Source organism: Atractosteus spatula, chromosome 2 (genome assembly GCF_055471065.1).
Source record: "Atractosteus spatula isolate fAtrSpa1 chromosome 2, fAtrSpa1.hap1, whole genome shotgun sequence".
Classification (NCBI taxonomy): Eukaryota; Metazoa; Chordata; class Actinopteri; order Semionotiformes; family Lepisosteidae; genus Atractosteus; species Atractosteus spatula.
In genome coordinates this window covers 68,547,977-68,572,804 of record NC_142707.1, presented here as the reverse complement: position 1 = coordinate 68,572,804, position 24,828 = coordinate 68,547,977, and the positions used below count along the sequence as shown (strand labels likewise).

The 24,828-nt window shown below is 38.5% G+C and overlaps 1 protein-coding gene across 5 annotated transcripts in view; it reads right to left on the bottom strand.

The window, feature by feature from the left end:
* The window catches only part of LOC148840123 (unconventional myosin-VI), an 87,571-nt gene that overhangs the window by 14,939 nt on the left and 47,804 nt on the right, over window positions 1-24,828 (bottom strand). For all 5 annotated transcript variants that reach the window (XM_088907696.1, XM_088907705.1, XM_088907714.1 and 2 more), the window contains exons 11-27: window positions 19,906-20,086; window positions 18,782-18,926; window positions 14,448-14,605; window positions 14,222-14,313; window positions 13,608-13,680; window positions 11,875-12,002; window positions 11,189-11,284; window positions 10,790-10,960; window positions 8,692-8,730; window positions 8,355-8,448; window positions 6,368-6,498; window positions 6,096-6,173; window positions 5,729-5,858; window positions 4,985-5,075; window positions 4,657-4,807; window positions 2,960-3,168; window positions 1,931-2,009 (exon numbers count right to left, since the gene is read on the bottom strand). In XM_088907696.1, coding sequence (XP_088763822.1) covers window positions 1,931-2,009; window positions 2,960-3,168; window positions 4,657-4,807; window positions 4,985-5,075; window positions 5,729-5,858; window positions 6,096-6,173; window positions 6,368-6,498; window positions 8,355-8,448; window positions 8,692-8,730; window positions 10,790-10,960; window positions 11,189-11,284; window positions 11,875-12,002; window positions 13,608-13,680; window positions 14,222-14,313; window positions 14,448-14,605; window positions 18,782-18,926; window positions 19,906-20,086 — 2,046 coding nt within the window. The remainder of the gene's footprint in view (window positions 1-1,930; window positions 2,010-2,959; window positions 3,169-4,656; window positions 4,808-4,984; window positions 5,076-5,728; window positions 5,859-6,095; window positions 6,174-6,367; window positions 6,499-8,354; window positions 8,449-8,691; window positions 8,731-10,789; window positions 10,961-11,188; window positions 11,285-11,874; window positions 12,003-13,607; window positions 13,681-14,221; window positions 14,314-14,447; window positions 14,606-18,781; window positions 18,927-19,905; window positions 20,087-24,828) is intronic.

The window sequence follows — 24,828 nt, the reverse complement described above, 5'->3', positions numbered from 1 at the left end:
GTATGTATCCCAAAGAGCAGGCTCACAATGCTAAGACACTTAAGCCTGTTCACAAATAGACTTTCAGCAGGATATCTTTCAATAGTAGGATAATGACCTAAAGCACACCTCCAAATCTACTGACAAATGGCTAGGGAGCAGGAGAAGTTCAGCATGGAGGAATGGTTACATAATCCCTACCAGAAAGTGTCTGTACATATTACAAGACTATAGGAAAGGCTTTATGTTATCAATGCTCAAGAACAAATAATGAAACACTGATGGCTGAGGTGAGAATATTTTTGAAACTATGTATTCCGAAAAACATGCAATTATTTCAGACAGATTTGGTTTAGTTACACTGAATATCGATAATGCCACAATTATTCACCTTTTATTTAGTTTTGCAACACATGTTGAATGCGCTTTTGCATTTCTTTCATGAAGCCAGTTTTTATTTACACTTTATCAAGAGAATTAGCAGGGAGCAAACTGTATATTTTAGGGTTTCCAGTAACTGTTCTTAATTCTCTGAAGGTTCCGGGTGATTTCAGTCCTAGCTTATGTAACACCCATTTAAAAGTCACATACTGACAAGTGCCTGGAAATGGTGTTAAAGTGTATCGGTATAAATGCATCAACCTTTCTCATAGCTTTAATAGCTTTCTAATAGCTTTGCCATGCAGTAATTCTAAAAGCATTCATGAATAAGCTACTAATAAATAAAAGAGAAAAAAGACTTTAATCTGTATCATTCATTATGTTCATGTGGTAGTGGATAAAATCTAGCAAAACAATGTGCATCGATGAAGGCAAACAATATAAAGTACCTAACTACCAAGCCAAGTAAAGCTATTCCCTTCATAAAGGCTATTATTCACCTTAACAAAGATTTATTACTCTTAACATGACATTTCACACAAGAACTAGGCTTCCACTCTTTAAATTAAATCTTTTATAGTTCTTCTCATAACCGCTATCTTTCCAGAGTAAAAGCAGAACCTCATCCTGTAAATCCTCATCTATCCCTCACATCATTCTTTCAAGATGCTTTTGTTAAGAGTTGTTTGGGTCCCAGTAACTTAAGTAATTGAATCAGGCCAATTGCGGTAAGAACGGATTAGACATCTTAACAGCATTATCCCAGCACTAACAAGCCTGTCCTGACTTTGCATGTCTGAGAGTGATTGCCTGCTGGAACAGATCCCGACAAAACATGGAAGAAGTCTGTACTCTAGCAGTGTTGGAACAACCATACTGATTGCACTCACCAAGGAAGCCATGGTGTTTAGAAAAACCCAGCAATTAACACAACTCCATGTAAACAATATTGCATCAAATAATGTCACTTATTGAGCAATTTACTAACTTCTTTTCTAGAGAAAGGATTTGGCTATAAATTTCTCTTTCATGTCAACATCAAGTAATACTAAAATACTACCCTGTAATGTTGCTTGTGTGGATGTTGTTCTGTAACTGAATGGATAGACCTCTCCACAAGTTGTGAACAATATCTCTAGCATTCCATGATATGGTATCTGGTATCTTAAAACGACATTTATATTTAACCTCTTTTTTGATTTTGTTTTCTCTGTGATGCCCCGAGAGGAGATGCAAGACCAGGAGACTGAGTGATGGCTACTGTATTCTTGGAGTCAGCTAATTATATAGAATATAGGTACTCTGTATATTGGAGAGTGAAGAAGACTAAAGTTTTCTAAACTTGGTCAGGCTTTTTTTTAAGAAATAAAGTTTCTACTTACAGTATCTCCACACATTTTTTGTGACAGACAAAAGGGGCAGTCTGTGGTGAAATACCTTAATGTCTGGGAAGCCAGCATTATGAACTGAAGGGGCAGTCTAGGTTAAGGTCAGCTAAGAAGGGCTTAGCCAGGCACCATGTATAATCTAAATGAGATCAGCCGAATGGTGACCTGTAAACAACACTGACCTGTAGTCGCTTCTCCTCCTCCTCTCTTTTCTTCCGCTCCTCTTCCTCTTGCTTCCTCTTTAATTCCATCTCTGATTTCCTATGAGGGACACGGACATGTTCACATGGCATGGTTGAGCTCAAGAGTTTGGGGCCTGCAGTCAGGCAAAACACCAGCAAAGGTGTGATGATGACTCCTCTTGGCTTCAGTGCCGTCTGTGAAACAAGGCCACTGCTTCTTTCAAAGCCAGTAATTGTGGTCTGCCATACTAGAGCAGAACAAAATCAAATATGAAGCGTGGGCTGAACTATACCTGACAGATTCCATTACTGACTGTAGGGATATGGGTGGGAAAAAGAGAGATCTACTGTTAAGTTATTATGGTAACAGGAGCTTCCATATAATGGTGATACGACCAGTTTAGCCGAGGTTGGTGCTGATGAATTTATAGGCACACTAAGGAGCAAACCTGCTTGTTTCAGGAGGCCAATCTGGCCAAGGGGACAAGGCAGTTGAAATCATGTGAAAGGATTGTCATAAGGGTTGTGGTGGTGCCTGGGAAAGGTGCAGAGGATGAACGTCCAAACCTTCAGAACCCTTCCTGTTCCACAGCCCACACAAACATGGTGTGTGAACGGTCGTCTTCAGCTCGTATGAAGAATTATCAAACTACAGTAAGCGAAAGCCAGGTGGCTATGAGAGTCAGTACGTTCTGGTGGCGGAATTTGGCGAGCACTTTGGATCGCTGAAGAAGGGAAAGGACAGATTTCAGATCACCGTTTGCCTCCCAAGCAGAGAACTGCAGGACAGGACAAAAGCGGCATTATGGAGGTGTAGGTGCCAGCAATCACAAGCCTTAAAAACAAGGTCACCAAAACATCATTTGCATGAAATCTGGATCGTCATTTGCTTCACATGGCATTCCAATGAGGCAATAGTCCCTTCATTCAAAAGGGGGCCAAGCCCCATTGGACGCAGACTAAAACTCGTTACGGTATTCTGCCTTGAAAACAGCTCCCTGCCAAACGGGCGCCAGGCCTCGCACTTACAGGCGCCGCTCCTCCTCCTCCTGCCTGCGCCGCCTCTCTTCCTCCTCGCGCCTCCTCCTCTCCCTCTCCATCTCCTCCTCGATGCGGCGCAGGCGCTCCCGCTCCTCCTCCTGCTGCTTCCTCTTCTGCATGTCGCCCAGCAGCTGCTCCGAGCGCCTCACCAGCCCCTGGTACTCCCGGTCGATCTCCTCGCGGCTCAGCACTGTCCCCTAAGAGAGGGCAGTGGCGACGGACCGTCACACAGAAACCCTCCGAAATCTTCATGCACACGTCCTTACTTGAGGCTGGCGATAACATGGAACGTATCCAGATCTACATACGGTTTTGGTGCAAGAATGGGGTTAATAAGTACTGAATATTCTGTACAATCATCAACCCCCCCCCTGTCTCCCCCAAAATGGACTTGAATATGTACAGTATAAAGAAAGTACTTTGTCTGAAATCACAAGACCTAATTTTCACATACAGCAGCCACCTACTTTTCATTTTTAAGTGTTGCTAGAACACACAGACCAGAATCTCTTCATTTAATGCAAAATCGAGAAATGGTTTTCAACAAACTCAAAAAACTTCAAACAAACTTAACACTATCTACCCAATATTATCTATTGTAAACCCAACAGCAGGAAGCAACTCATTTCCCAAACAACCTTCTTCTTCACAATTTCGTTACCAGTTAATAACATTTCTTTACTGGAAGAAAACTCCAAACTGAACTTTTTCTAAATTGGCAAATGAGATATAAAAACAAATAGCCTCTCTGGAACAGTATTATCAACTTTCTGTGATGGTTTCAAGCAATTACGTGTCTATGTGAGGCATTTAATGGTGTACTTGGAATGGAAGTTAAAGTTTCCTAAAGGCAGGATCCAAATAAATCAATCATCTAAGTATGATTATATACAGTATAGCATTTGAGGAAAATGTGAAATGTGAAATTCTATTCTTTTGAGGAAAGGAGAATTCTATTCACTAAGATCACATGTATGTTTAAGTAAACCAGCACCACCATTGATTAATAAAGTTTTAAAATTCACTCTCCCTGACCAACCTGTCAATAAACATTTACATCCTTTGAAGTCAATTGGATTGTAGCCAATAGCACATAATAAGCATTATTTACAAAGCATCTGAAGTGAGTAAATTACCCCTCAAAAAAATACAGGGCATTGCAGGTTAGTAACATAATGTAAAAAGTATACTTTTCATTTATTACTTCAAGGATTAAAACCTTTCATGCAAATTATTGGCATTTTCTATTTCATTTAGTTTTGATTAAAGTGCTGTTCAGTTAAATACACCCAAATGAGCAGCAACAGTTATCAAGTGAATTAACTCATTGTAGACGATGGGCCCAACACTTGTCAGCAGTTTAAAAGATATATATGGAGCTAATGATTTAATTATTGGCACCCCTTGTATGAACGCATACAAGTGACTTGCTTGGCTGAGCCGGCGCTCAGTGTGACACATGGTAGGACAACATTTCCAATAAATGATTATATTTCAATAATGTCTAATAAAACATTTTTCAAAAGAAGAGAGGCACTTTGGCCAATGCCTGAGAAATAACACAGTTGACCTGAAATGAGAAATTTTAGGGTAATGTTGAATTACAATGTTTTGTTTCAACTGGCACTGCAGAAACTTGGAACGCTACCTCAGCGAACCCCCTAATGTACTTGCTGGTCACGTACCTTAATTTTAGCCATGAGGCTGTTGATGGATGTTTCCAGGTCTTGAACCTGTTTGCTCATCTCTTGTTTTCCTTCCTTCAGCGCATTGACGACTTCATTGAACTTGCCCATTCTCGTCTTCAGAGTCTGCACCTTCACCAGGCCATCGATGCTGCCGGATAAGACAAAACGCAAAGTGAATTTTATGACGAGAGCAGGACGACAAACAGGTGGTGGGGGAAAAAAAAGATAAAGAAAAGTCGTTACAGAATTATTTTAATTAACACACTAGCTGATAACTAGTCAGGAAGAGTGGCACGTGAAATGTTTTTCAAAAGGTGACACCTACCGAGGCTTGTGCTTTTTTCGGCACAACCACATGCGGACAGTCTTCTGCATCTTAATGCAAGCAGTCGCCCGGTATTTCATCTTGTTCTTCACTACAGGAAAGAAGAGGCAACATCTGTCCACAGATCATCAGACAGAGCATTTTCAACCAATGCAATTTATATATATATATGAAATACTTCTGTGGAGAGAGACGTTAATAGAATACAGATATTAAGCTTAAAAAAATTCTATTAGCTGCACTCATTCTGTACTCACGTAAGCCATAAACTGAAATTAGTTTTGTTATACCAAATAAATGGAGAAATAGTTCCTCTGAAGCTAAATAATAGTGTGTGCCCTTCTGTGCTATATTTGTACTAATAGGTCAATGCAATAGTTCAACAGTAAAACACATTGGGCTGTCATTTGCTTGGTATAATAGTCTGTGCAGTACTTTTGCTTAGTAAGCGGAAAAAAAACAAACAAAAGGCATTTCTCACATTTCAAGCAATTTAAAAAGGTTGCGTGTCCTAAAACTTTAATAGAAAATATTTTTTTTATTACTGTGTGCACTGCAACCATATCACTTCAGTAAAAAGAGAGTTGATAATCCTATTTCAATTGTTCATTCTCCAGTCTACGTGAGTAGTTAGAGCCTTTCCCAACTTAAAAAGCACTCATCAAGGAGAAAGAGAGATGTGGCAATCATAAGAGAAGCAGCGAAGTCCTACAGTGCAGAAAGAGAAGGGAAAGAATTACATACATTTGATAACAGACAGTGCACACCATTGCACCTTCTTCCAGCGACTGCAAATCAGCCATTTATTGACACGCTTAACCAGTTCCGCCAGGTGATCAGGATCCGACTTCATGATCTGATCGAACTCTGCAAACTAAAAAGACAAACATATCCATTGGATGTTCGATCTGGGGATTCATAACGGATTCCATCATGGCTGGGACACCAGAAAAACACTTTTTATTTAGCAGCAATCGGACTACCCAGATGATGCCAAACAGCATTCCCTCTTTTATAACCCTTCGCCTGTCGTACAAAAAAAAAAAGAGAAAACGCCAAATTAAGCGCGCAAAAGCCTGAGAGCGGTGGCGGAAAAAAAAAGGTTTACTACCTTTCCAGGCCTGAAAAACACCCTTGTTAAACCAAACTTGTAGTCGTTTTCATTTAGTCCAAGTGCTTTAAACAGGGCCTGCCGGAAACAAAAAAAAAAGTAGAACCGATCATTTGTATATACAAGGCATTGTGATGTTTAAGACAAGCATGCAGAAAGAAAAGAGGTATTGTAGGGATGGAAAAGAACTGATTTTTCCTCTTAAACACAGGTTAACTTCCAACATTGTCCCGAGGCGTTTCAATGAGGGTGAAGGAGAGGCGAGGGGTCACCTTGCAGAACAGCCTGGGGTCGAGACGGGTGAGCTTGGCTGGCATGTACTTCTTGTACATGTTGTACAGTTCGTGGAAGGGCGCTCGGGAGGGGAACCCACCCTGCATGAGATCCAGAACGGACACCATTCCTGTGGAGCAGGCAGGGGAGATTTAACGGGATTGTTATCCTGCTTTCCTCATTGAAGAGCAACACTTTCTGGGCCAAAACTCTCCCCTTTGGCAGCTGAACTACTGTACAAATCGAGAGTAGCATTGTATGTTTCTTTGCAATACGATGCAGGGTAGGTAAAGCACATTCACTGACAGTACTGGAAAGAAAAATTATGACAAAGAGAAAACACTTAACTAAGCACAGACAAAATCTCAATGAAAACTAGAAGCAAAGGAAGATAGTGAATTGCCATGCTAATTCATTATAGCAAATTTTCAAGAAATGTTAGAAGCAGTTGCAGTAGCACAGACACCTGAAACTATTGTATTATGGTATATTCAAGTATAGGTGAGGACTTATTCCAAAACAGCAAAGAAATCTGTGAGTGTAAACATAATAAAGACTTATTTTATCATGAAAATTCCAAGTGGCAATTGCACACCTGCAAGCAATGCCATATTAATACTAGCACTGGTAAACCAAAGAAGGAGGGTAGATAAGAAACTCTATAAGCATAGAGATCAACTCAGCTGAACTCCTATTTTATGTCACAATTATTTGTTGATGTTTGATATGCTTGGCTTTTACACTTGATGATGCCATCAAACAACAAAGTGGACGGCACATCTGTAGATAAAATAAAAGCACCTAAAAATCAGAACAGGTGACTAAAAAAAGTCAAATGAGAAAATGAGAACAGGCAGGACAAGAAGTGTCTGGGTCTTCTTAAACAAAACAAAACTGCATTACTAATGGATACTGTTGGTAAGTTTAAAGTGTAGGTGAAGATGCTCTAGCACTACTCTACAGAGATGAAAAATGGATTTGTAGTTTGTGGGTCATGACATAAACCTGCAGCCAGGACTTTCTAAGAACCTCTACTCTCCTAAAAAATACAAGCTCCAGTATGGTTTCTTGATGCAAATGACCCAACAAAAATGTGGTCCCCGCTATAAGAAAATAAAATATGGACAATATGGACAGGGTGGATATGAAACTGCCAATGTGGACACACAAATCTCTTTTGTGGATGATATATGGTATACAGGAAGGAAATGGAAACATGGGTTTTCGTGCTCGCTGAAGTCACAGTTGGCCTGTATTAGCTATCATAGCCTTGATCAAGAACATATCTCAGGGTTAGAGAGATTTGCTACTTTAGACAATCAAGACAAAAAGCTTGTTCACACAGAATGGTCATATAGATGCAAGTTTACCAGCACATTCTACACATTTACCAGTATCTTACTGCATGAACTCAAGTATAAACGATATGCAATTGCTTTGACACTAATGATATGGCTAATATTTGCTGCATCTGTAAGTCCAGTGTGCACCAGCCCAGGATATGAAAAAACTACATTGATATGGATTTTTTAGATGAATTTCATGTTCTAGTGAGAACAAGCCTTAGACTGATATTTGTTTTCTGCAATTCCATACAGTCTTGGGTCCCGGTTTAAATGTGAATATGGGAGCCATTGCAGATTTGTAACTTGGTTACGTGAAGTGTGTTAGCAGATACATCCAAGTATCCCCACAGTGAGTGTTTTACAAGGTTCTAGTACAACCATGGATCTATATGCCTTCAGCTAGAAAACAAAACAAGATGAGGGAGTGAGACTGAGACCGACTGTCACAGAACTCCAGCTGGCTGGTCGATCGCCATCTGTGGAGACCACTGAGCTAGATTGATGTCCACCAGCCACTCAAGAGTTTATATACATGGACTGCAACAGAGATCATAGTGTTAAATTGATCTACTGTGATGAGCTGCACTGGATCTGAAAGGAAATGTTATTGTGTCCAAAGCAACAGAGCATCTATACACACCTGAACACTGTAGCTGGGAGAGGATCTGTGCCCCTTCAAACTGGTGGCTGACCATCTTGAGATTTGGCTTCACACAGCGAATAAAACTAGACCCCTATTGATGAAGAATGGGAAAGTAACTTTAACTTCAAGTGGAATTGGGTGATTGAAAGTCTATTAGTTTCCATGAGGTGAAGGTTAGTAGTTTAATATGCAGCAGGGAGGTTCTACAAACATCACCCTGATGTATCTTGGCGGAATTAAAAAAAAACCCTGAATATTTCACTTTGGACATATATGTTGTAAAAAAAATAAAACTAATTTCAAATAAAACAAGTTCTTAAGTTTGAATACATACCGTACTGCGAAGCTTTTCAAGTAAAATATTTAACTGCGTCTGTAAAACAAAAAATAGCCTTGCTCAGAAACTAATAACGAGTTCTAAATCACAGCACATGCAGGTTAATTGCAAATACTTCACAAGTGTCGGCCTCCAATTCAGATCCTTTTAAAAACAAAGTAAAGTGCTGATTAAAACACAGAACCAGCATTCCTATGGCTTCACATTTAAAAAAAGCAAAGACAATTCACATAATCGGCACCATGCAGACTGGTGAGCTTCAAAAACTTTCAGGAAACAAATGTGCTTGCCATGCAGTGACTTAGAAGCAGGTAACCCTTTTCAGACTGTATTCAAAATAGTTCTCCCCAAGGCTCTACAATACCTTTAACAACACGGTACTTTTACAAAGCTTAAGATATAGCTTGGAATTTGATTGGGAGCTTGTTTTAAAATAGTATTATACAATGGGGAGGCTGATCATACTCAATGGGCAGTAATCCAATTAAACTAAATATGTTTTCCAAAGATCTGTGAAGGGTGAATACTTAATGCAGATACCTGAAATCTGCATGAAAAACAGGCATCTGACAATGCACAGTTGGCAGCCACATGAAATTCCAATGCTTATTTTTTAAAGTTAAACACGACTATGTAATGAATTGAATCTATTTTGTTGTACTATTCTCACTGAATCCACATTTTATTGGTCTAGAAATCAATAACCTGTCTTTTTCAAGTATCGGCTGTCTGTAGCAGCTGAATAGCATGCCCACAAAAACTCCTTGTCACAGTACAGAATCTTATTTACTGACCTACAAACTACAGGCAATTCGACAGGATCTGTAAGTACGGAAAGGAGTAAGTTGAAAACCTTCTTGGAAACAGTCTTTGCAATCAATTAATTATAATCCCATTGAAACTCTCAATGGTTTTTACTGATTATTTTCCCTCTTCTGCTTTACCCAAAAGCAGTTCTTAACTTTGGAAATTCTCTCACTTGCCCCAAATACTACTTAAGAACACCTATATTTGTAAATGCACAAATCACCCCCACCAGATATTAAAAGACAAAAATGAAGGGCGATGTAAACACATCCGAATTTTATGAATACATACACAAAATGTAATGTTGTTCTTTATATACCTTAAATGAATGTGAATAAAGTCTGTGAATCAAGTCCTAGCCATTACAACCTCGCAGAGACAGACTCAAAACGAACATTTTCTATCAGTCAGAATGTCTCCCTATTCCTCCAAAACAAACAGCTGTCTGCCTTCTCACAATGAACTGCACTGTGCCAAGGAATAGGGACGAAAACACAAGGCAACAACTTCAAGACAGGGCTCCTTACGGAGGAGAAACGGTGCTGAAAGGGGTTAACTGACTCAATCAAAAAGCATTTTCTTAATACTTCCGTAGATGCAGTGAGTGACAACAGAGACTAGTTACCTTGCGTCTCTGGATGATTCTACTTTTCATCATGACTGATAAAATCCCTACAGCTTTATTTTATCCAGCAAAAAAATAACAGTTTTCTGAGGAAAAGGATCAGGAACAGGAGGAGCTCTACATGTTTAGGATGCGGAACAAAGAGAGGAGAACAGTGGGAGGGAGAAGCATTAGAACACAGGTAACAGGAGCACAAAAAGAACACGTCGCCTCAGATGGAAAAAAGCCTCTCTTTCTGAAATGTTTTTGAAAGCAACATCTTCTGATGTTCTCTTAGCTTTAGACCCTTGTGTTTCCGAGATTTACAGAACCCATTTGTACCAATGCTATCAGACTGAAGCCACGCATTTAGACAATCTGTTCTAGGAGCAATAAGCAACATTTCATGGAGAAAATGTTCTTTTTTTACGTTTAATGTCTTGCTTTACCATTAAAAAAAAAAGCAGGTATTCATTTGGATTAAACATATAAAGCTTTATGTTTATAACCAGGCCTGCATTGAAATAATGAAAATGGAAAGTGAACACTTTCAAATCCAAATTTCATCCAAAAAGATTAAATTCTCAGAATAAGTTTCCTTTTAAAATGACCAGTTTCAAAGACATAACCACAAATGCATCTACAGTATTTTTAATCAGTACAGTTCCTTCATATAGTGCTCACCTTAAATTTGTTGCCCACACTAATGAAGCTGAGCTTTCCGGCCTTCTGTTTTGAGTCCTTTGTATTATTGGAATTCTCAAAAAGCTCCCGAACAAATTTATCCTTAGACTCGCACACCAGGTACTCCAGAGACATGTGCAGGGCATCGTTATTCTTCTCCACAAACTGGGTCTGGAAACAAAGTAACAAAGCGTCACGAAACCGTAAAACAGCCTTTACAACCAACCACCTTGCTTGTATAAAAACATTTTGAAAACGAAAACAATTACAATCCTGGGCTTTCACATAAAAAAAATGTCAAATTATCTTCAAGATGTATAGGTAACATCTACATTACCAAATGTATTTTAAAGTGATTCATAAGGCAATGATTCATAAACAAGCAGAAGTTCACCATACTGTTTCATAGCACACAGCTCCTGCAAAGTGCCTGATGATGAAGCCTTCATCATCTCTCACATTCCTATGAATGGCCAGCTTGGATTTCCTGGGGATCTGAGGAACATTAAAAATTATTAGTTCACTCTTAAATGTAAACATTAAATTATAGACTTTTTTGGTGGAATTTGTACTTCTTATAACACATACTTTCGGTGATATTATGTTCCTGTCTCTACCAAGATTATTTTTACTATGTTAGAACAATATTTCATATTTAGTTGCCTCACTAAATGATTAAGAGGTTAACTTACGAGACAAACAAAACCAACAAGCTTTTGTGACATGTGGCGTTATATTCAGTTACTGTATATTCAATAACTCAATGCCACCGACAGGTATGTTTCCAGGTCTATCTAAAACAGGATAATCCTTCCTCTAGATCTGGACTCGCCTTGAAATTTCCCGTATTTCTGTTTTGGCTTAGTTTAGATTCAGTTCATTGTTTTGCGAAACAGGAAGAAACTATTTGCGTGTTCCTACTGTATGGGCTTCAGTACAGCATACATTTTCCTGTAGTTAGGCACTATAGGATATAGGTAAAGAACACGACTAAATATTCATTTATCTGATGGCAGTTACAATCACTTCTAGATGAGCAGGACTGTGCAAGCCACCATACTGTAAATCGCTGAAAGATATCTCACTGTGAGTCTGAAGTGGTCCTTGTGCTTATTGTGCACTGTTTCTGCGAAGTGCTGGTCGCTGGGCTGAGGCAAACGGTTTTCTTCATCCAGAATGTCCAGGATACCCACAAGCTTGGCTTCAACCAGGTCTAACAACAAACCAACAATGGCACATTCAATAGGGAGGCTTAAAGCAAAAATATTATAGGGAGATGAGTGGAGTACAAACATACAAATTAATCCTAGCCACTTACTGTGCAGTACACGAAAAGGAAGCCTGACAAATTTTGAAGTTTTTTTAATCATTGAGAAGCAAGGAAAGACCTATGCCTAAATGATAGTTCACCATCATTTTACAGACTACAATATTTTTCCCATCTTTTGTATTGAATCTGAAAATTACCTGTGAAGAGATCTGGGTTTCTGCACCATAAAATGCACTTGAGAACAATAAAAACATTTTGGATGGTGAAATATCATGCGGGTGGGCTCTTTTTTCTTGTTTTTTGCTGCTTTACCTCAGAGGAACTCTGGTTTGTTCATTGTTATACATTTTAATGTACCCCAGAAAACCTGCAATCATTTTAATATCAAAGTATTATCATGCATTAAAGTTACGCTGTGAGAGACATCACAGTAAAATGGGTTCTAACGCAAAACTCTTCATACCACACATCTTGACACACTGAATACCTTTTTCAATAATCTTGCATTTTGCAAGCTAATGTGCTTCTCTATAAAACTGGCTAACCTGTGCTGCTCTTCAGCAAACGCAGGCTGAACATGCTCAACTCATGTTGGTTCAGAACACAGAGTAGCAGTTTTTTAGCTCACAAATTGTGAGTTTGCTCAACAGAATTCAAAACATGCAATATGTTCATTTAAAATGTGCCCGCTTAAAAAAAAACGTTGTGCTTTTAGAACACCATAATTATACAAAATATAGCTATACAAAGTCTGAAAGACAGGAGAATAGTTTTAAGATGATTGATCTCCATTTTCCATATACCTGTATTTAAACTGTTCAATTGCTGCTATACACCTTTTTGAAAACACTTTGTCTGCAAGTGCCAAACTGCAATTTACTGTAGTCTGTCATTGCTGTACTCACAATGAATAACTAACATTAATTATCTTTATTTCTAGAAGATACTTATTTGATTAAGGTCATTTCACAATAAAATGTTATTTTGTTACTCTTACAAAACTGTTGTGAACATCCTTATATGGCTCCTCTACTCTCCCACTCATGGTGTCTCATCTGTCTGTAAGGTGCTGTGACAAACTTTTTGAAAACTACAGGCCACAACACGACCCACTATGTTTTCTTGTTCTGTCAATTACAGAAGTTACTCCTGCTTTCTCAACAAAGCACCACTTGTCTAAGGCATGAAAAGCAAAAACATTATTACCATGATAAACCTCCCCCCTCCAAGGCAAGACACTACAGATCTAATCAAGATTGGTGCAGTTGAGTCTTTCAAATCCATGTTTTAAGGCTAGTCTCTGTATTATGGGTGGATGCACTGTATATAGATATATCTTTTGTTGGACTTTTTAGAATCATCTTCCACATCTTTATCAAAACTTGAGATAAAACATTTTCACTATTGCATAAATTATATTTGGTTTGACATTGTAAATCTGGAATGTGGGATTATCTGTGGCTATCTGGAAAATTAATTCTGCACCCCAAAAATAGGTTTCATAAGGCCTAGAGTGTGTGTGATGCTACAAAGCAAGCAGAAACGCACCAATACAGTCCTGGTTGTCAACGTAATGAACTTCATTCACTCCCAGACCCTCCTTCTGATACAACTCTTGCTCCTGGAACAGAAAGAAATGTATTTTCAGCTAGCATTACAGACCAACCTAAAGCAAATCCATCCATCAGGGAGGACCATGGATCTTAACTCACATTAATTGTTATCACTGCAAGGCAATTTTGCATGATCTACTGTAAGCAAAAACTGAGCCTAGTCATTACTTTAATTAGTGATCTCCAAGGAAACCCATGTTTTACAGCGACTGGTGCATCATTTCCTCTGAAAGGAAAAAACATGGCAATGTAAACAAGGAGATTCGCCCAGGGTGTGTCACTGGTGTGTTGTCTGTGTTATGTCTAGCATGAACTTGCTAGAACAACAACATTACTACAGTAATGGTACTGTATACTGTATATAAAGACAGGGGTACGTTTTGCATTAATACTGAATAGTATTAAGCATTAAGCCTGATAGCACCCACACTGATGTTGTTCCCGATTATATCTTGTATTCATTAGTGCCATTAACGAAAACACCCCTGCAAATACTCCAAATCCAAACACTGAAGCCGGCACAACTCGGCAACATGCACAACTCCATACCTCTTTCAGGATTCTCTCATTGAAGAACTGCTGCAGCTTTTCATTACAGTAGTTGATGCAGAACTGCTCAAAGCTGTTGTGCTCAAAATATTCTGAGAAACAAAAACACAGGATTAGAGCACATTCATACAGCGCCAGCTAACACAATTTACAACAGGCAGTACATATCCGATGCACATAAATCGGCAAATGAAGCAAAAGAACAGCAATGTAGGTAGTTCCTCACCAAATCCAGCGATGTCTAGGACACCGATGAAAAAGGTCGAGCTCTCAAAGGGGAAGCACTGGTTTACTCTCTTTACGACATGATCGAACAGACGGCTGTACACTGCTTTAGCCAAAGCATCCCGGGCGTTGTTAGCTTGTTCGACCTTCAGCGGGACTCTAGAAGGATAATGCAAAACAATTTACACACAATGATAACAACAGACCAAAATAATTAGAAAAGACTGTTCATATGTGTGGTAAAATGCCAAGAAAAACCTTTTCTGTCAACTTCAAGATACGGTTCAAACCATGCTTTCACCAATAAAATCTGGAATGTTTTACTGTGCAATGTATCTTTTGTTTGTTGACTACATTTGCAAATACCACCGGCTGGGGCAGGAAACTGACTTCCTTCATTTCCATGTACTGTAGCTGAATGTACTTGATCACCAGGCACCCCGAAGTACAGTAGACCCACATTAGCATGCATCTTGGATCTTGGCACACTTTTTTGCATCCTTCCCAGGGACTACAAATTAGCTTTAATTAGCTCTTTTAGAAACCTCTGGTGCAGCTTAAAAGCAGTGCTCTGTCACCGCTTTTTCTCCTGAAGACTAATGGTGCTAGCCTTGACAAAGTCTGTAAACACAACAACAGTACATGTTCCATTACAAAAACTATTGGTGCGGACCACACTCCAACTACAAAAACATGTACAAGTGTTTGGTGTGTAATGGACTCAAACATCAAACATACAGTGCTGTACGTCACACAGGCTACTTTTAATCACTCTTATTAATCACATTTAGCAAATCTTAGCTCTACACATGGTTCATTTCTGTTACAAACAGCATTAATGCTGTGCTGGAACTCAGTTGTTCACTGGGACTTTTCAACAGCATATTTCATTGCTTATCGATGTAAAGCTACTGCATTAATCTTTTCCTCGGATCACATAGCAGGAAGTAAATACATATCGACAGTATTTCAACCTCGGCTTTTGTATCAAAAAAATCACTTTCTCTTCTGGGTGAACAGATGTACTGTACTTAAGTGAGATTTTTTTATTACCAACTTTAAATAAACACTTTCTTTTATTTCATATTTACATGTGAAACACTTTAATTATCTACTGTGTACAGTGAATGATTTAATAGAAATGTAAAAGATTTTGCATGGAAAAAAAAATCTTTTCATCCAAATGAGGTTGAGAGCCTTTTTCATCTATCAAGTGGCGTAGTTTCACATTATGCCCTAACCATATAATAACTATAATGAAAGTCATAAAGATGTCACAAGCAGTGATGATTTAAAACCCGCTCTCTGAAGGACAGCCTACTCACACATGGGTCAGAGCTTCCATTCATAAAAGCCAATTCAATTTAGAATTTCTTCCTTAACTGGCTATAACTACGCAGCTGTTAACTATTTTTGGGAAGTTCTGACTTTTCTCTTATCTACGATTATCACTTTGAGTAAAAGGTAAAGTTATTGTTTCTACAATCAATCTGTTTTTACAACAGAATGTCACTGAATGCTGTGGCTTTATACTGTACCTTCTATTCTCTTTACTGACACACATGATTGTAGAACACAGCTCAAAGGAGTAAAATTAGAAAATGTGTTTTTGAGTTAAAGAACAAAACATATGAATACAATTTAATACCAAAACTATTCTTATTAATAGATAAAAGAAAAATCATGTAAGGGTATCTTACATTCTGTGGCCATGAGTAAAGAAATGCTGAATTTTAGTGGATAAACATAAAAATATTTTACATTTTTGGTTTTACACAAATGTTCTTTGAAATAATCTTCGAGATGTATTCTCACCCGTTATTTTTGCTGGGGAATTAGTAAACACAGAAAGAACATAAAATTTACACTACTTCAAAGACGTACTTCAAATTAACATCTGGAACATGATTTGTGTACATCCACAGGTTGGTCCGAAAATAACACACAAATCTTTTTTTTTTATTAATTCATCAAAGCTATTCAATTCAGCCTGAGAGAAAAAAGTGGAGCATTTCTTTCTGGGCAACCTTCATAGACTTGTCTACACTGATCCTATAAAGATATATGCATACCCACAAAAGAATATATTATAAATAAAGTCAGAATATTTCCAGATCTGCAAATTGTAGTGTAATGTAGTGTATACATACTGCGCACACACAAAACACCCACAAGGACAACTAGGCCTCTGCTCCATCAGAGTTCACTCTGTAGTCAGTCCAGCAAACAAACTCATTCAAATACATTTCATGCACAAAGAACAGAGTTTATTGGAACGTAAAACAAGACTTGTAAAACACCCACGTATTAACAGCTCTGTGCAAAAAAAAAATAAGTTTGCTTTTATTGGTTCTTCATTGACATTTCAGATTTATTCTGCCAGATGAACTACGGTTTAGATAATCTGCTTGAATTAACTTTCTTTATTCCTTTTAAAATTGTGCAGACCTCAAATCAACTTCTCCCCTTGAATGGCATCTACTAAGGCTATAAAGATTGAACATTTTCAATTTAATCTTCTAAGTCTAGGAAAATCTACCTTCCTTTGATCCTTGTTAAGGGTACCAATGTTGCTTTTACGATACAATGTATAGCATTTAAATACAGTTCTGTGCAGCATGTCATGATCTCTCTAGAAACACATTCTGTTACTGTCCTGACAGTGATGTATCTGATGCTTTGTATTCAATCCTTTTTTAGTTTTCTTCAAAGCACTCTCTGGGCCTGTGGCATGCATTTTATACATACAAATTATGTCCATCATTTTCATTCTGAACATGTGGCACTTTCATTTCTATCAAATTTAACTCCCACATACCTGTCTTTAACCAATAAACATTTAATCAGATTTTGTTCACAACAAGAATGTGGGCCATTTCTTCTGTCTTTGACATCAGCTAACATTAGTAAGTTTGTCTTTTCAATTTTGACAAATTGCATATAACCAGTCAACCTCACTTTTAGCTCGTCAACTCTCTAAAACGTAGCACTATTCAGATCACACACATGAATATTAGAAACAAGCTCAGAAAAAAAGCTGATACACACTAAAAATGTAATTGTCCTAGAAAATCTTCCTTCCGTTTCGGCTTTCTCCAAGCAGCAAAATTGCAATATCAGTAACTAGTCTCACTTTTATTTTTTACTGTCCTCCAGTGCACGGTCAAAGGGAAAATGATTAACGTCCTGTGCAAATGTCTAAAGTGATCCTGAAATGTACTAAATTTAACGGAGGCTTTCTGTCTTATGCAATCTGTAAAAATAGACTACTTAGATGTAACAGATGAATTTAAATCCCCTCCTGCCCTTTTAAGTCACTTAACCACTTTCAATTGTCAGTATTAATCATACACAAATATGTTCAAACACAGACGCTGCCTATTCAATGGATTTGGCTGAAGGGAGTTGTGATGAATCTGGTTTCCAGACCAGCTTTACAAGCAGCGCTCCTTCTTTCTCGACCCATCCTGCACACCACACCGCCCCTCCGCTCAGACCAACTCACGAAGTAATCTCACAAAGCGCGACCGTTTTAAATGCAGATTTAACTAGTCCTAAATTGAATCTTGAACATGCTTCACTTTTCCAGTGTTGGAGTAAGACATTTTAGAAATACAACTTGACTGAAGAAGTGACAAAAGACAACTAATGTCGACGAAGCGTAAATAAAAACCTTTAGTTACCAAGCAGCCGTCCAAATGTAACGTGTAACGAATGTTTCAAATGCCACTGGAGATAAATTAAGCCAGAGTTCTCGTTCAGTTACAAGGGAAAGGGTTTATTATTACGTCACAAAATAGATTTCGCTACGTATTACAAAAGCAATGAGACAAAATGCCGGTTAATCTTACTTTAATATACTGTATATCAAAAATCCATGCAGGGGTAAGGGCAAGGTTATTTGTTTGTTTGATTCAGTGAATAACAACAAGGCTGCAGCATATCTATTTTTGTCCATCACTCATTAGAGAGATTTTTAAATCTCTGATATTTCATTGTACACGTCTTTGGTTTCTATGACTACCCCGGTATTCCATGCAATCACTTTGGTAGGCCACTCTTGAAAAGGTTCAGCCAGTGAGAAGAAATGGCCAATTAAAGTGGCCAAGGCAATTCTCACGCTGGAAGAGGACCAATTTACTCAACACAAATGGGAACTGGCCTGTTCCAGGGTACCTGGCCTTCACAGCGGCCCCGTCTTCATTCTCGCGACTAGTCTAGGGAGATTTAAGAGCTCCAGAATGAGGCTGGCCCTTTTTCACAGAACACATCAGGTCATACAGATATGTGCTTCAGCTTGCCTTTGTAAATAACTAGAACGGTGCAAGTTCTTACTTGATTACTGTTCCTTTGGCGCCCCCTGCAGTTGTCAGCATGACTCTGGTAGTGAGACTGACGCGCAGATCTTCTTCATCCAGCCCCAGGAGCTCTGCACAATACTCCAGGGTCTGACTGGACTGGTTCTTCAGCGTGCACCCCCCTGTGCGGAAAGGCAATTGGGATACCTCAGCCCTGACACATCAGCTCCCCGCCCCAGACAGCAGAGCCCACTGTGGATTCCAGTCCCACACCACGGCTGCACACTTCGACGAAACCGCAAACATGTGGACAACCAGGCCCTCTACAGCCCCGGAGAGGCGAGAACAGTGTGAAGGCAAGCGTCTCACTTTGAAAAGACAGGGAGCGGGATAACCATCTGCCCATGATTGTACAACATAAAAGAAAACAACTGCTTGAAGAGCTAAAGAGCTCAAAGTAAAAAGGTGTTTACCAATTAAAATAAAGCTACTTATTAAACTAAACAAACCAGTCGGTTTATTTAATAGCTCTAATTTTCAAAAGGTATGCGGGAGTAGCCCTCATGTCATAAAACACTTAAGAATTATTAAAAAAATTACATTCTTAATTCACAGGAACAATTAAAGTGAAAAATGCTGGTTATGAACAGGAACTTATGAAGTACAACAAGGAATAGTTCTCCAGAGTTAACTGCATACTGCATAACACAGGATTTAACAAAAAGACAATGCAACAATCTTGTCAGCGTATCTTTTCTGCAGGGAATCATTCATACGACCTGTGTTCAATAAACCAACCCTCCTGCAATATACTGGCAAAGCATACTTCTTGGATTCATGCTGCCCTTTAGTATAAAGAAAGAAAAGCTGTGAGGAGATTGCAATATGCTTTCAAAACCTGAGAAGGATGAAAGCAATAGGTCAAGTGTGTTTTTTTTTTAGAAAGTGAACTGAAGAGAAGAAAAGGCCACAGACTTAGAGGGAGTTTCTCTTAGTTTGGACAGGTTCAGCAGGATCTTTCAGGAAATTGTGCTGCTGTTACAGGGAGATCTTCCAAGAACAGACTGACTGGACTGTGACAACTTCGTGAACGCATCGGCCTTAACGGACTTTCTTGCATTATGGGAAACCTGAAGGTCGGAAAACACGGCGCCCTCCCACCTGAGGTGCTTCCTGCCTCCTCAAAATCGATATTGCCCAGGTGCAGAACCCCAGCTACCACCCTGAAGAGGTCCAGTTTCTCCGTGTCATCCAGACCGATCTTCTTCATCGCGACACACATCCTGTTAAAGTCGCCCTGATCGTCAAGCAGGGGGTCCTTCAGAGAGCCAGCTTTTAAATGCTGTTAAACAACGACAGGCTATATTTTATTCCCCTTTCACGGAAGGTCAGCAGAAGACTGTCACACACAAACACAGGACAAAATCCATTGCCTTATATATACACACACTTACAGGTAATATGGTATACACACAGTTTGTACCACACACATCAGAAGAGGAATACTTGACAGGTTGCTTCTGGCTCATGATCTCCACTGTCTCACTCTAAATCAGACTTCAAATTGGCAACAACGGATGGGTTTACATGCAAACATAGAAGCTGCACCTGTTTTACACTGACACATTTGTCATGCCTTTCTTCTGTTAATGCTTACATGTGGTTGCCTCGCACAAAAAGAGACGTAAATTATACAACAGTCTCTACAATATATGAGTATTTCTGCTACAAGCATGTAGAGATGTACTGGAGAAACAGTCCACACAACACCAAAAAGTGTATTGGTGTCACCAAAATGATTCAAAAATCATTTCAATCAACAGCTGATGCCAATAATCTTGTCTATGAACAAACATTTCACAATAAAACTAATGACATCAACACGCCTGTTGTGATGTGTTTTGTTTGACTTCCATGAGTCTACCCTTAATGCAGACCTTCAGGCAACACCAGTAAAGAATAATTTGAGAACTTCCACAGTCTGGTGGAATAAGCTTTGCCGATTTTTCATTCATTCGTTCAAACTGATCAGCATTATTGAGGCAACCTGGAGCTGCATTCAAGCATTGGGTAGACATGCTCATCATGTGCACACACCTGCTCCTCTGCAGTTCAAATTCCTGGTGGCAGCTGAGTGTACAAAGCTGCAAGAAAAGGGTTCAAGACCCACATGTTCACCAGCCACTGTTACATAAAATACATGCTCTCCTGTAAACAGGCACCTTTACCCCTGTATTTTATACTTCACCTACATAAGGAAGAACCAAACCGTACAGGTGAATGTAGCTGGAAGATAAATGTACTTATGAAGCTGTTGCCAAGCACAACACCTGTAATTTTAGTCTGAACCTCTGTTAGGTGTGAGACAGGAATTTAAACTTCCTTTCCGACTCTGCTCTTGCACGTTTGAGCGAGAAGCATGCATGATACAGTATGTTAAATCCCCACAGTAATGACGAGAGAAGCAGGAGTGTCTTCGTTGCGTGTAAACCCAGCCAATGTTTTCCATTCAATCATTCCCTCATTAAAGAATAGTATTTGCATGAAATACTTAAAATGCTGGACAAGAAACGAACAACAGTAAAAATTAGCACAGGGTAGAAAGGAACAATTTTAGAAGAATGTCACAGTATGTTTTTACACTAAACACATTATTTTAAATCTAGCTGCTAACACCAGTGTTTTTGTTGTATTTTTCTCCTCCTTTGTCCTTATTTCAAGTAGAAATTAGACCTAATTATAATATATCCCTTATTACCGGGAAGGGAAATTTTGCCAGTGATAAAAAAAATATTTTATCATTTATTTTAACATTTATTTTCTCAATTAGATGTATAAACATATCCATCTACTTTAGATTCAAGATGAATGTCCAAACTCAATAAGTAAACAAGCAGGGAAAACTAAGCCCAATATAGGCCTATGTCACAACAATGAGACTAGAAAATGAGAAAACAAAACAGAAATGATGTTTGTTTGGTTGCTGCTCTCCAATTAGTTGTGTTAGCTGATGTTCAGAAACTGTTCCTGATGGGGATGGGATATAGAGTCCCCAACACAACACTGAATCTGTCTTCTGGCATTTTATCGAGATGCCCACAGCTGACAGGAACATATTTGGTCCGTATTATGTTATATAAATCAACATGGAAAATGGCTCAGTGCACTACCATGAGAAAAAAAACTATGGGGCAGGTTTGTCACTGAGGTGTGAGGAATATAAAGGAATTTAGATGTTCTTTTTTATCTGGATTAATTGAAGTTCCCAACCGTGGGGAGAGAACTCAGAGATCATTCTGAAAGGACCACCGCAACTGATTCAAACAGTCAAGGCTCCTGGAGGAAATGCCAAGCTAATATCAGTCTAAAATGTTTATTTTTAATTATTTTTCCATACAAAAAAAAACTCTGGACATGGCTCTCTGAAAAAACTATAAAATGAACTGGATGCAGACTCTCAGTAATCCAAAAATGTATTCAATGCAATCAGTGTTTCAGTATCCAACAGCCTTCATCAGAACATGCAGACAACGGCTTTAAGCACAGTTGAGTGTTCACACTCAACTTCAAGTGTGCGTTCCTCTTTAATTTTTGGCATTCCAGCTCTAAGAATAAAGAAATGTACAAAACTTCTAATTATGAACATTGACTACATTAATGATTTTCTACACATATTAACAGAAACAACACTGGTATGTAGAAGCTTTTCTTCTCTATAGAAAAGTGGATGACTGAAGGTGATGAAAATGAAAAGTTTATAGTTGTTTATACAAACTCATAAATGTTAATTTTCTCATTTTTCACAGTTCAATCTTCCCTGTTTGCGTTATTCTCCAAATCTCTTGAATACAAAAACAATTGCACAAAATAGGCATGCAGGATGTTTTAATAAGAATGAAGTGAAAGACTTTGACAACTGAATTAAAGACATAACATTTATGAGCTATGAGGAAACCCTTTAACACCAATTCAGTTATTCTATTGAGATATTCTGAGCTTTGGAGCAAAGCAAAACAAATTTGGAGAGCCATAACATGAGTCAACCTACAGTGAATATATAAGAGAAAAATATCACACACAGCAATGTAAACACATGCATAAGTCTCACTACAATCAGCATAGATGTAAATACTGGGATCCTTTCATCTCAGGATTTACATCACAAACTTATTACAATCTCCCCTGATTCAACAAACCCAATCACCTTGTCGTCCTGATATCATATAGAGAAGAAGCAGTGCAAAAAGATTTATAACCTTGATTAGTAACACAACACTTTCTGTCTTCACAGAAGATCATTTCTCCATGAAAGCAGACTTAATACGATAACTGCATAGCAGGGCTTTACTCTCTTAGCCTGTGAGTTATGTAAAGCGCTGCTATGTAATGCAGACAAAAGGAAACATTTCATTTTTAACCTTCTTTAGTGAAGAAGACATGAAGACAGTGTTTGAGAACAATGTAAGGAATCCTAATCATTAAAACCAAAGATATGAATTGCGTGTGTATGTGGGGAGATTTTCAAAAAGTAGTGTTATAGCAGTGAACACAAGATACCAATGTAATCGATGATTATTTGAATAGCGAGGGGGTTTTCAAAAAAGAAATAAATTTATCAACAGTATTGTGCAATACTTTGCAAATAAGTTGTTGAGGTCATTACAGGACAAACTGGATCCCTCACAGGCTACTGACATCTCAGCCTTTGACCACAACATGGCAATATAACAGGAATCCGTTACCAGGGAACATAACGCATTCAATTCCCCCAGTAATGTTAAATTGATTTCCGTCTTGCAGGCAGCTCAGCTTATCTGCCATGATGAACGAATTCAACATTAATAGAAGAAGCTATTAAATACTTTAAGGCTTCTATGTACACTTAAAACTGCATTTACAAATAACTTTACAAAATATTTCAAATCCATAATCCTGTACATATACATTTTATATTGCTTTTGTTATTCATAACATGCAAAGCAGGCATCCTTATCCAAGGTGAATCATAAGAACTTGAGAATGCAAGAGGTTCTAAATGGGCAAATTTTGTTAGTTGCTCTCTAGTAGCCACTAATAACACCTTCTTACATTTAATTAGTACCTTTCATCTCAAAGGGCCTTAAAGTACTTTATATACAAGACAGAACCCACTACATCTGCTACCAAAATGTGCAGCACCCACCTAGGTCATGCACAGCAATTATTATATACCAGCAAAGAAATAGTGTCACTGATTGAATTAAAGGGAACATTTAAGTAAGCCATATTAGTAAGTTAGTAAGTTTAGAGTAGAAGTTTGGAAACACACTAGGTTACTGTTTACAAACAGTGCCACTGGCTCTTTATTGAGTAGTCAGGATGCTGGGGTTTGGAAATTCTGGACCACAGGACAACACCTGCTGGTCCACCATCTCCATTATTGACCCGTCCCAGAACAGACCACGTCCAGCCTTGCTTTGTTTCTGGGAGCTCACAGGAGAAGGCTACAGGTATAACAGCCCATTTTTTGTCCAGATTTTCATACGTTGGAGAAAGTCTTGTTGAAGCCCCTAGTGCTCCAAGTCCTCTCTGCTGGTGTTCAGAATTTGTTTACTATGCCACACGAAACAGAAACGACCGTCATGTCTGAAGAGCTCAATTCACCAGAGCTGATGGAATTAAAATGGTGTTTTTCCCTTTAAAACTAAATATTCTCTCCAACATTCCTTCGCTGTATCTATGCAAATTTGGAAAAGGTCAGGCCTACGTAACCTCTTTGTGCGGCATTTCCTGAGACAGCTTTAGATGCATAGGATGGTGTCAATGTTTCTCATGTGGAAAGTATATCTTGTACACCCAATATATCCTACTGTATGTTCATTATGTCACAGAAAGAGATATAGTACCTAACCCCCTTGAACTCCTTCTGAAAATGAAAATCCTCGTTTTTACAGGGTATCTACTGGTTTGGAAGAGTGTTGTCTATTTTTCTAATGGTTGTAAACTACAAATGGCAACTTATTTGCATAATATGTATACTGTATTTTTGGAATCTGTGACTTTGTGTTGTGATACTGTCACAGATTCAACAAGAGGGAATTGGGA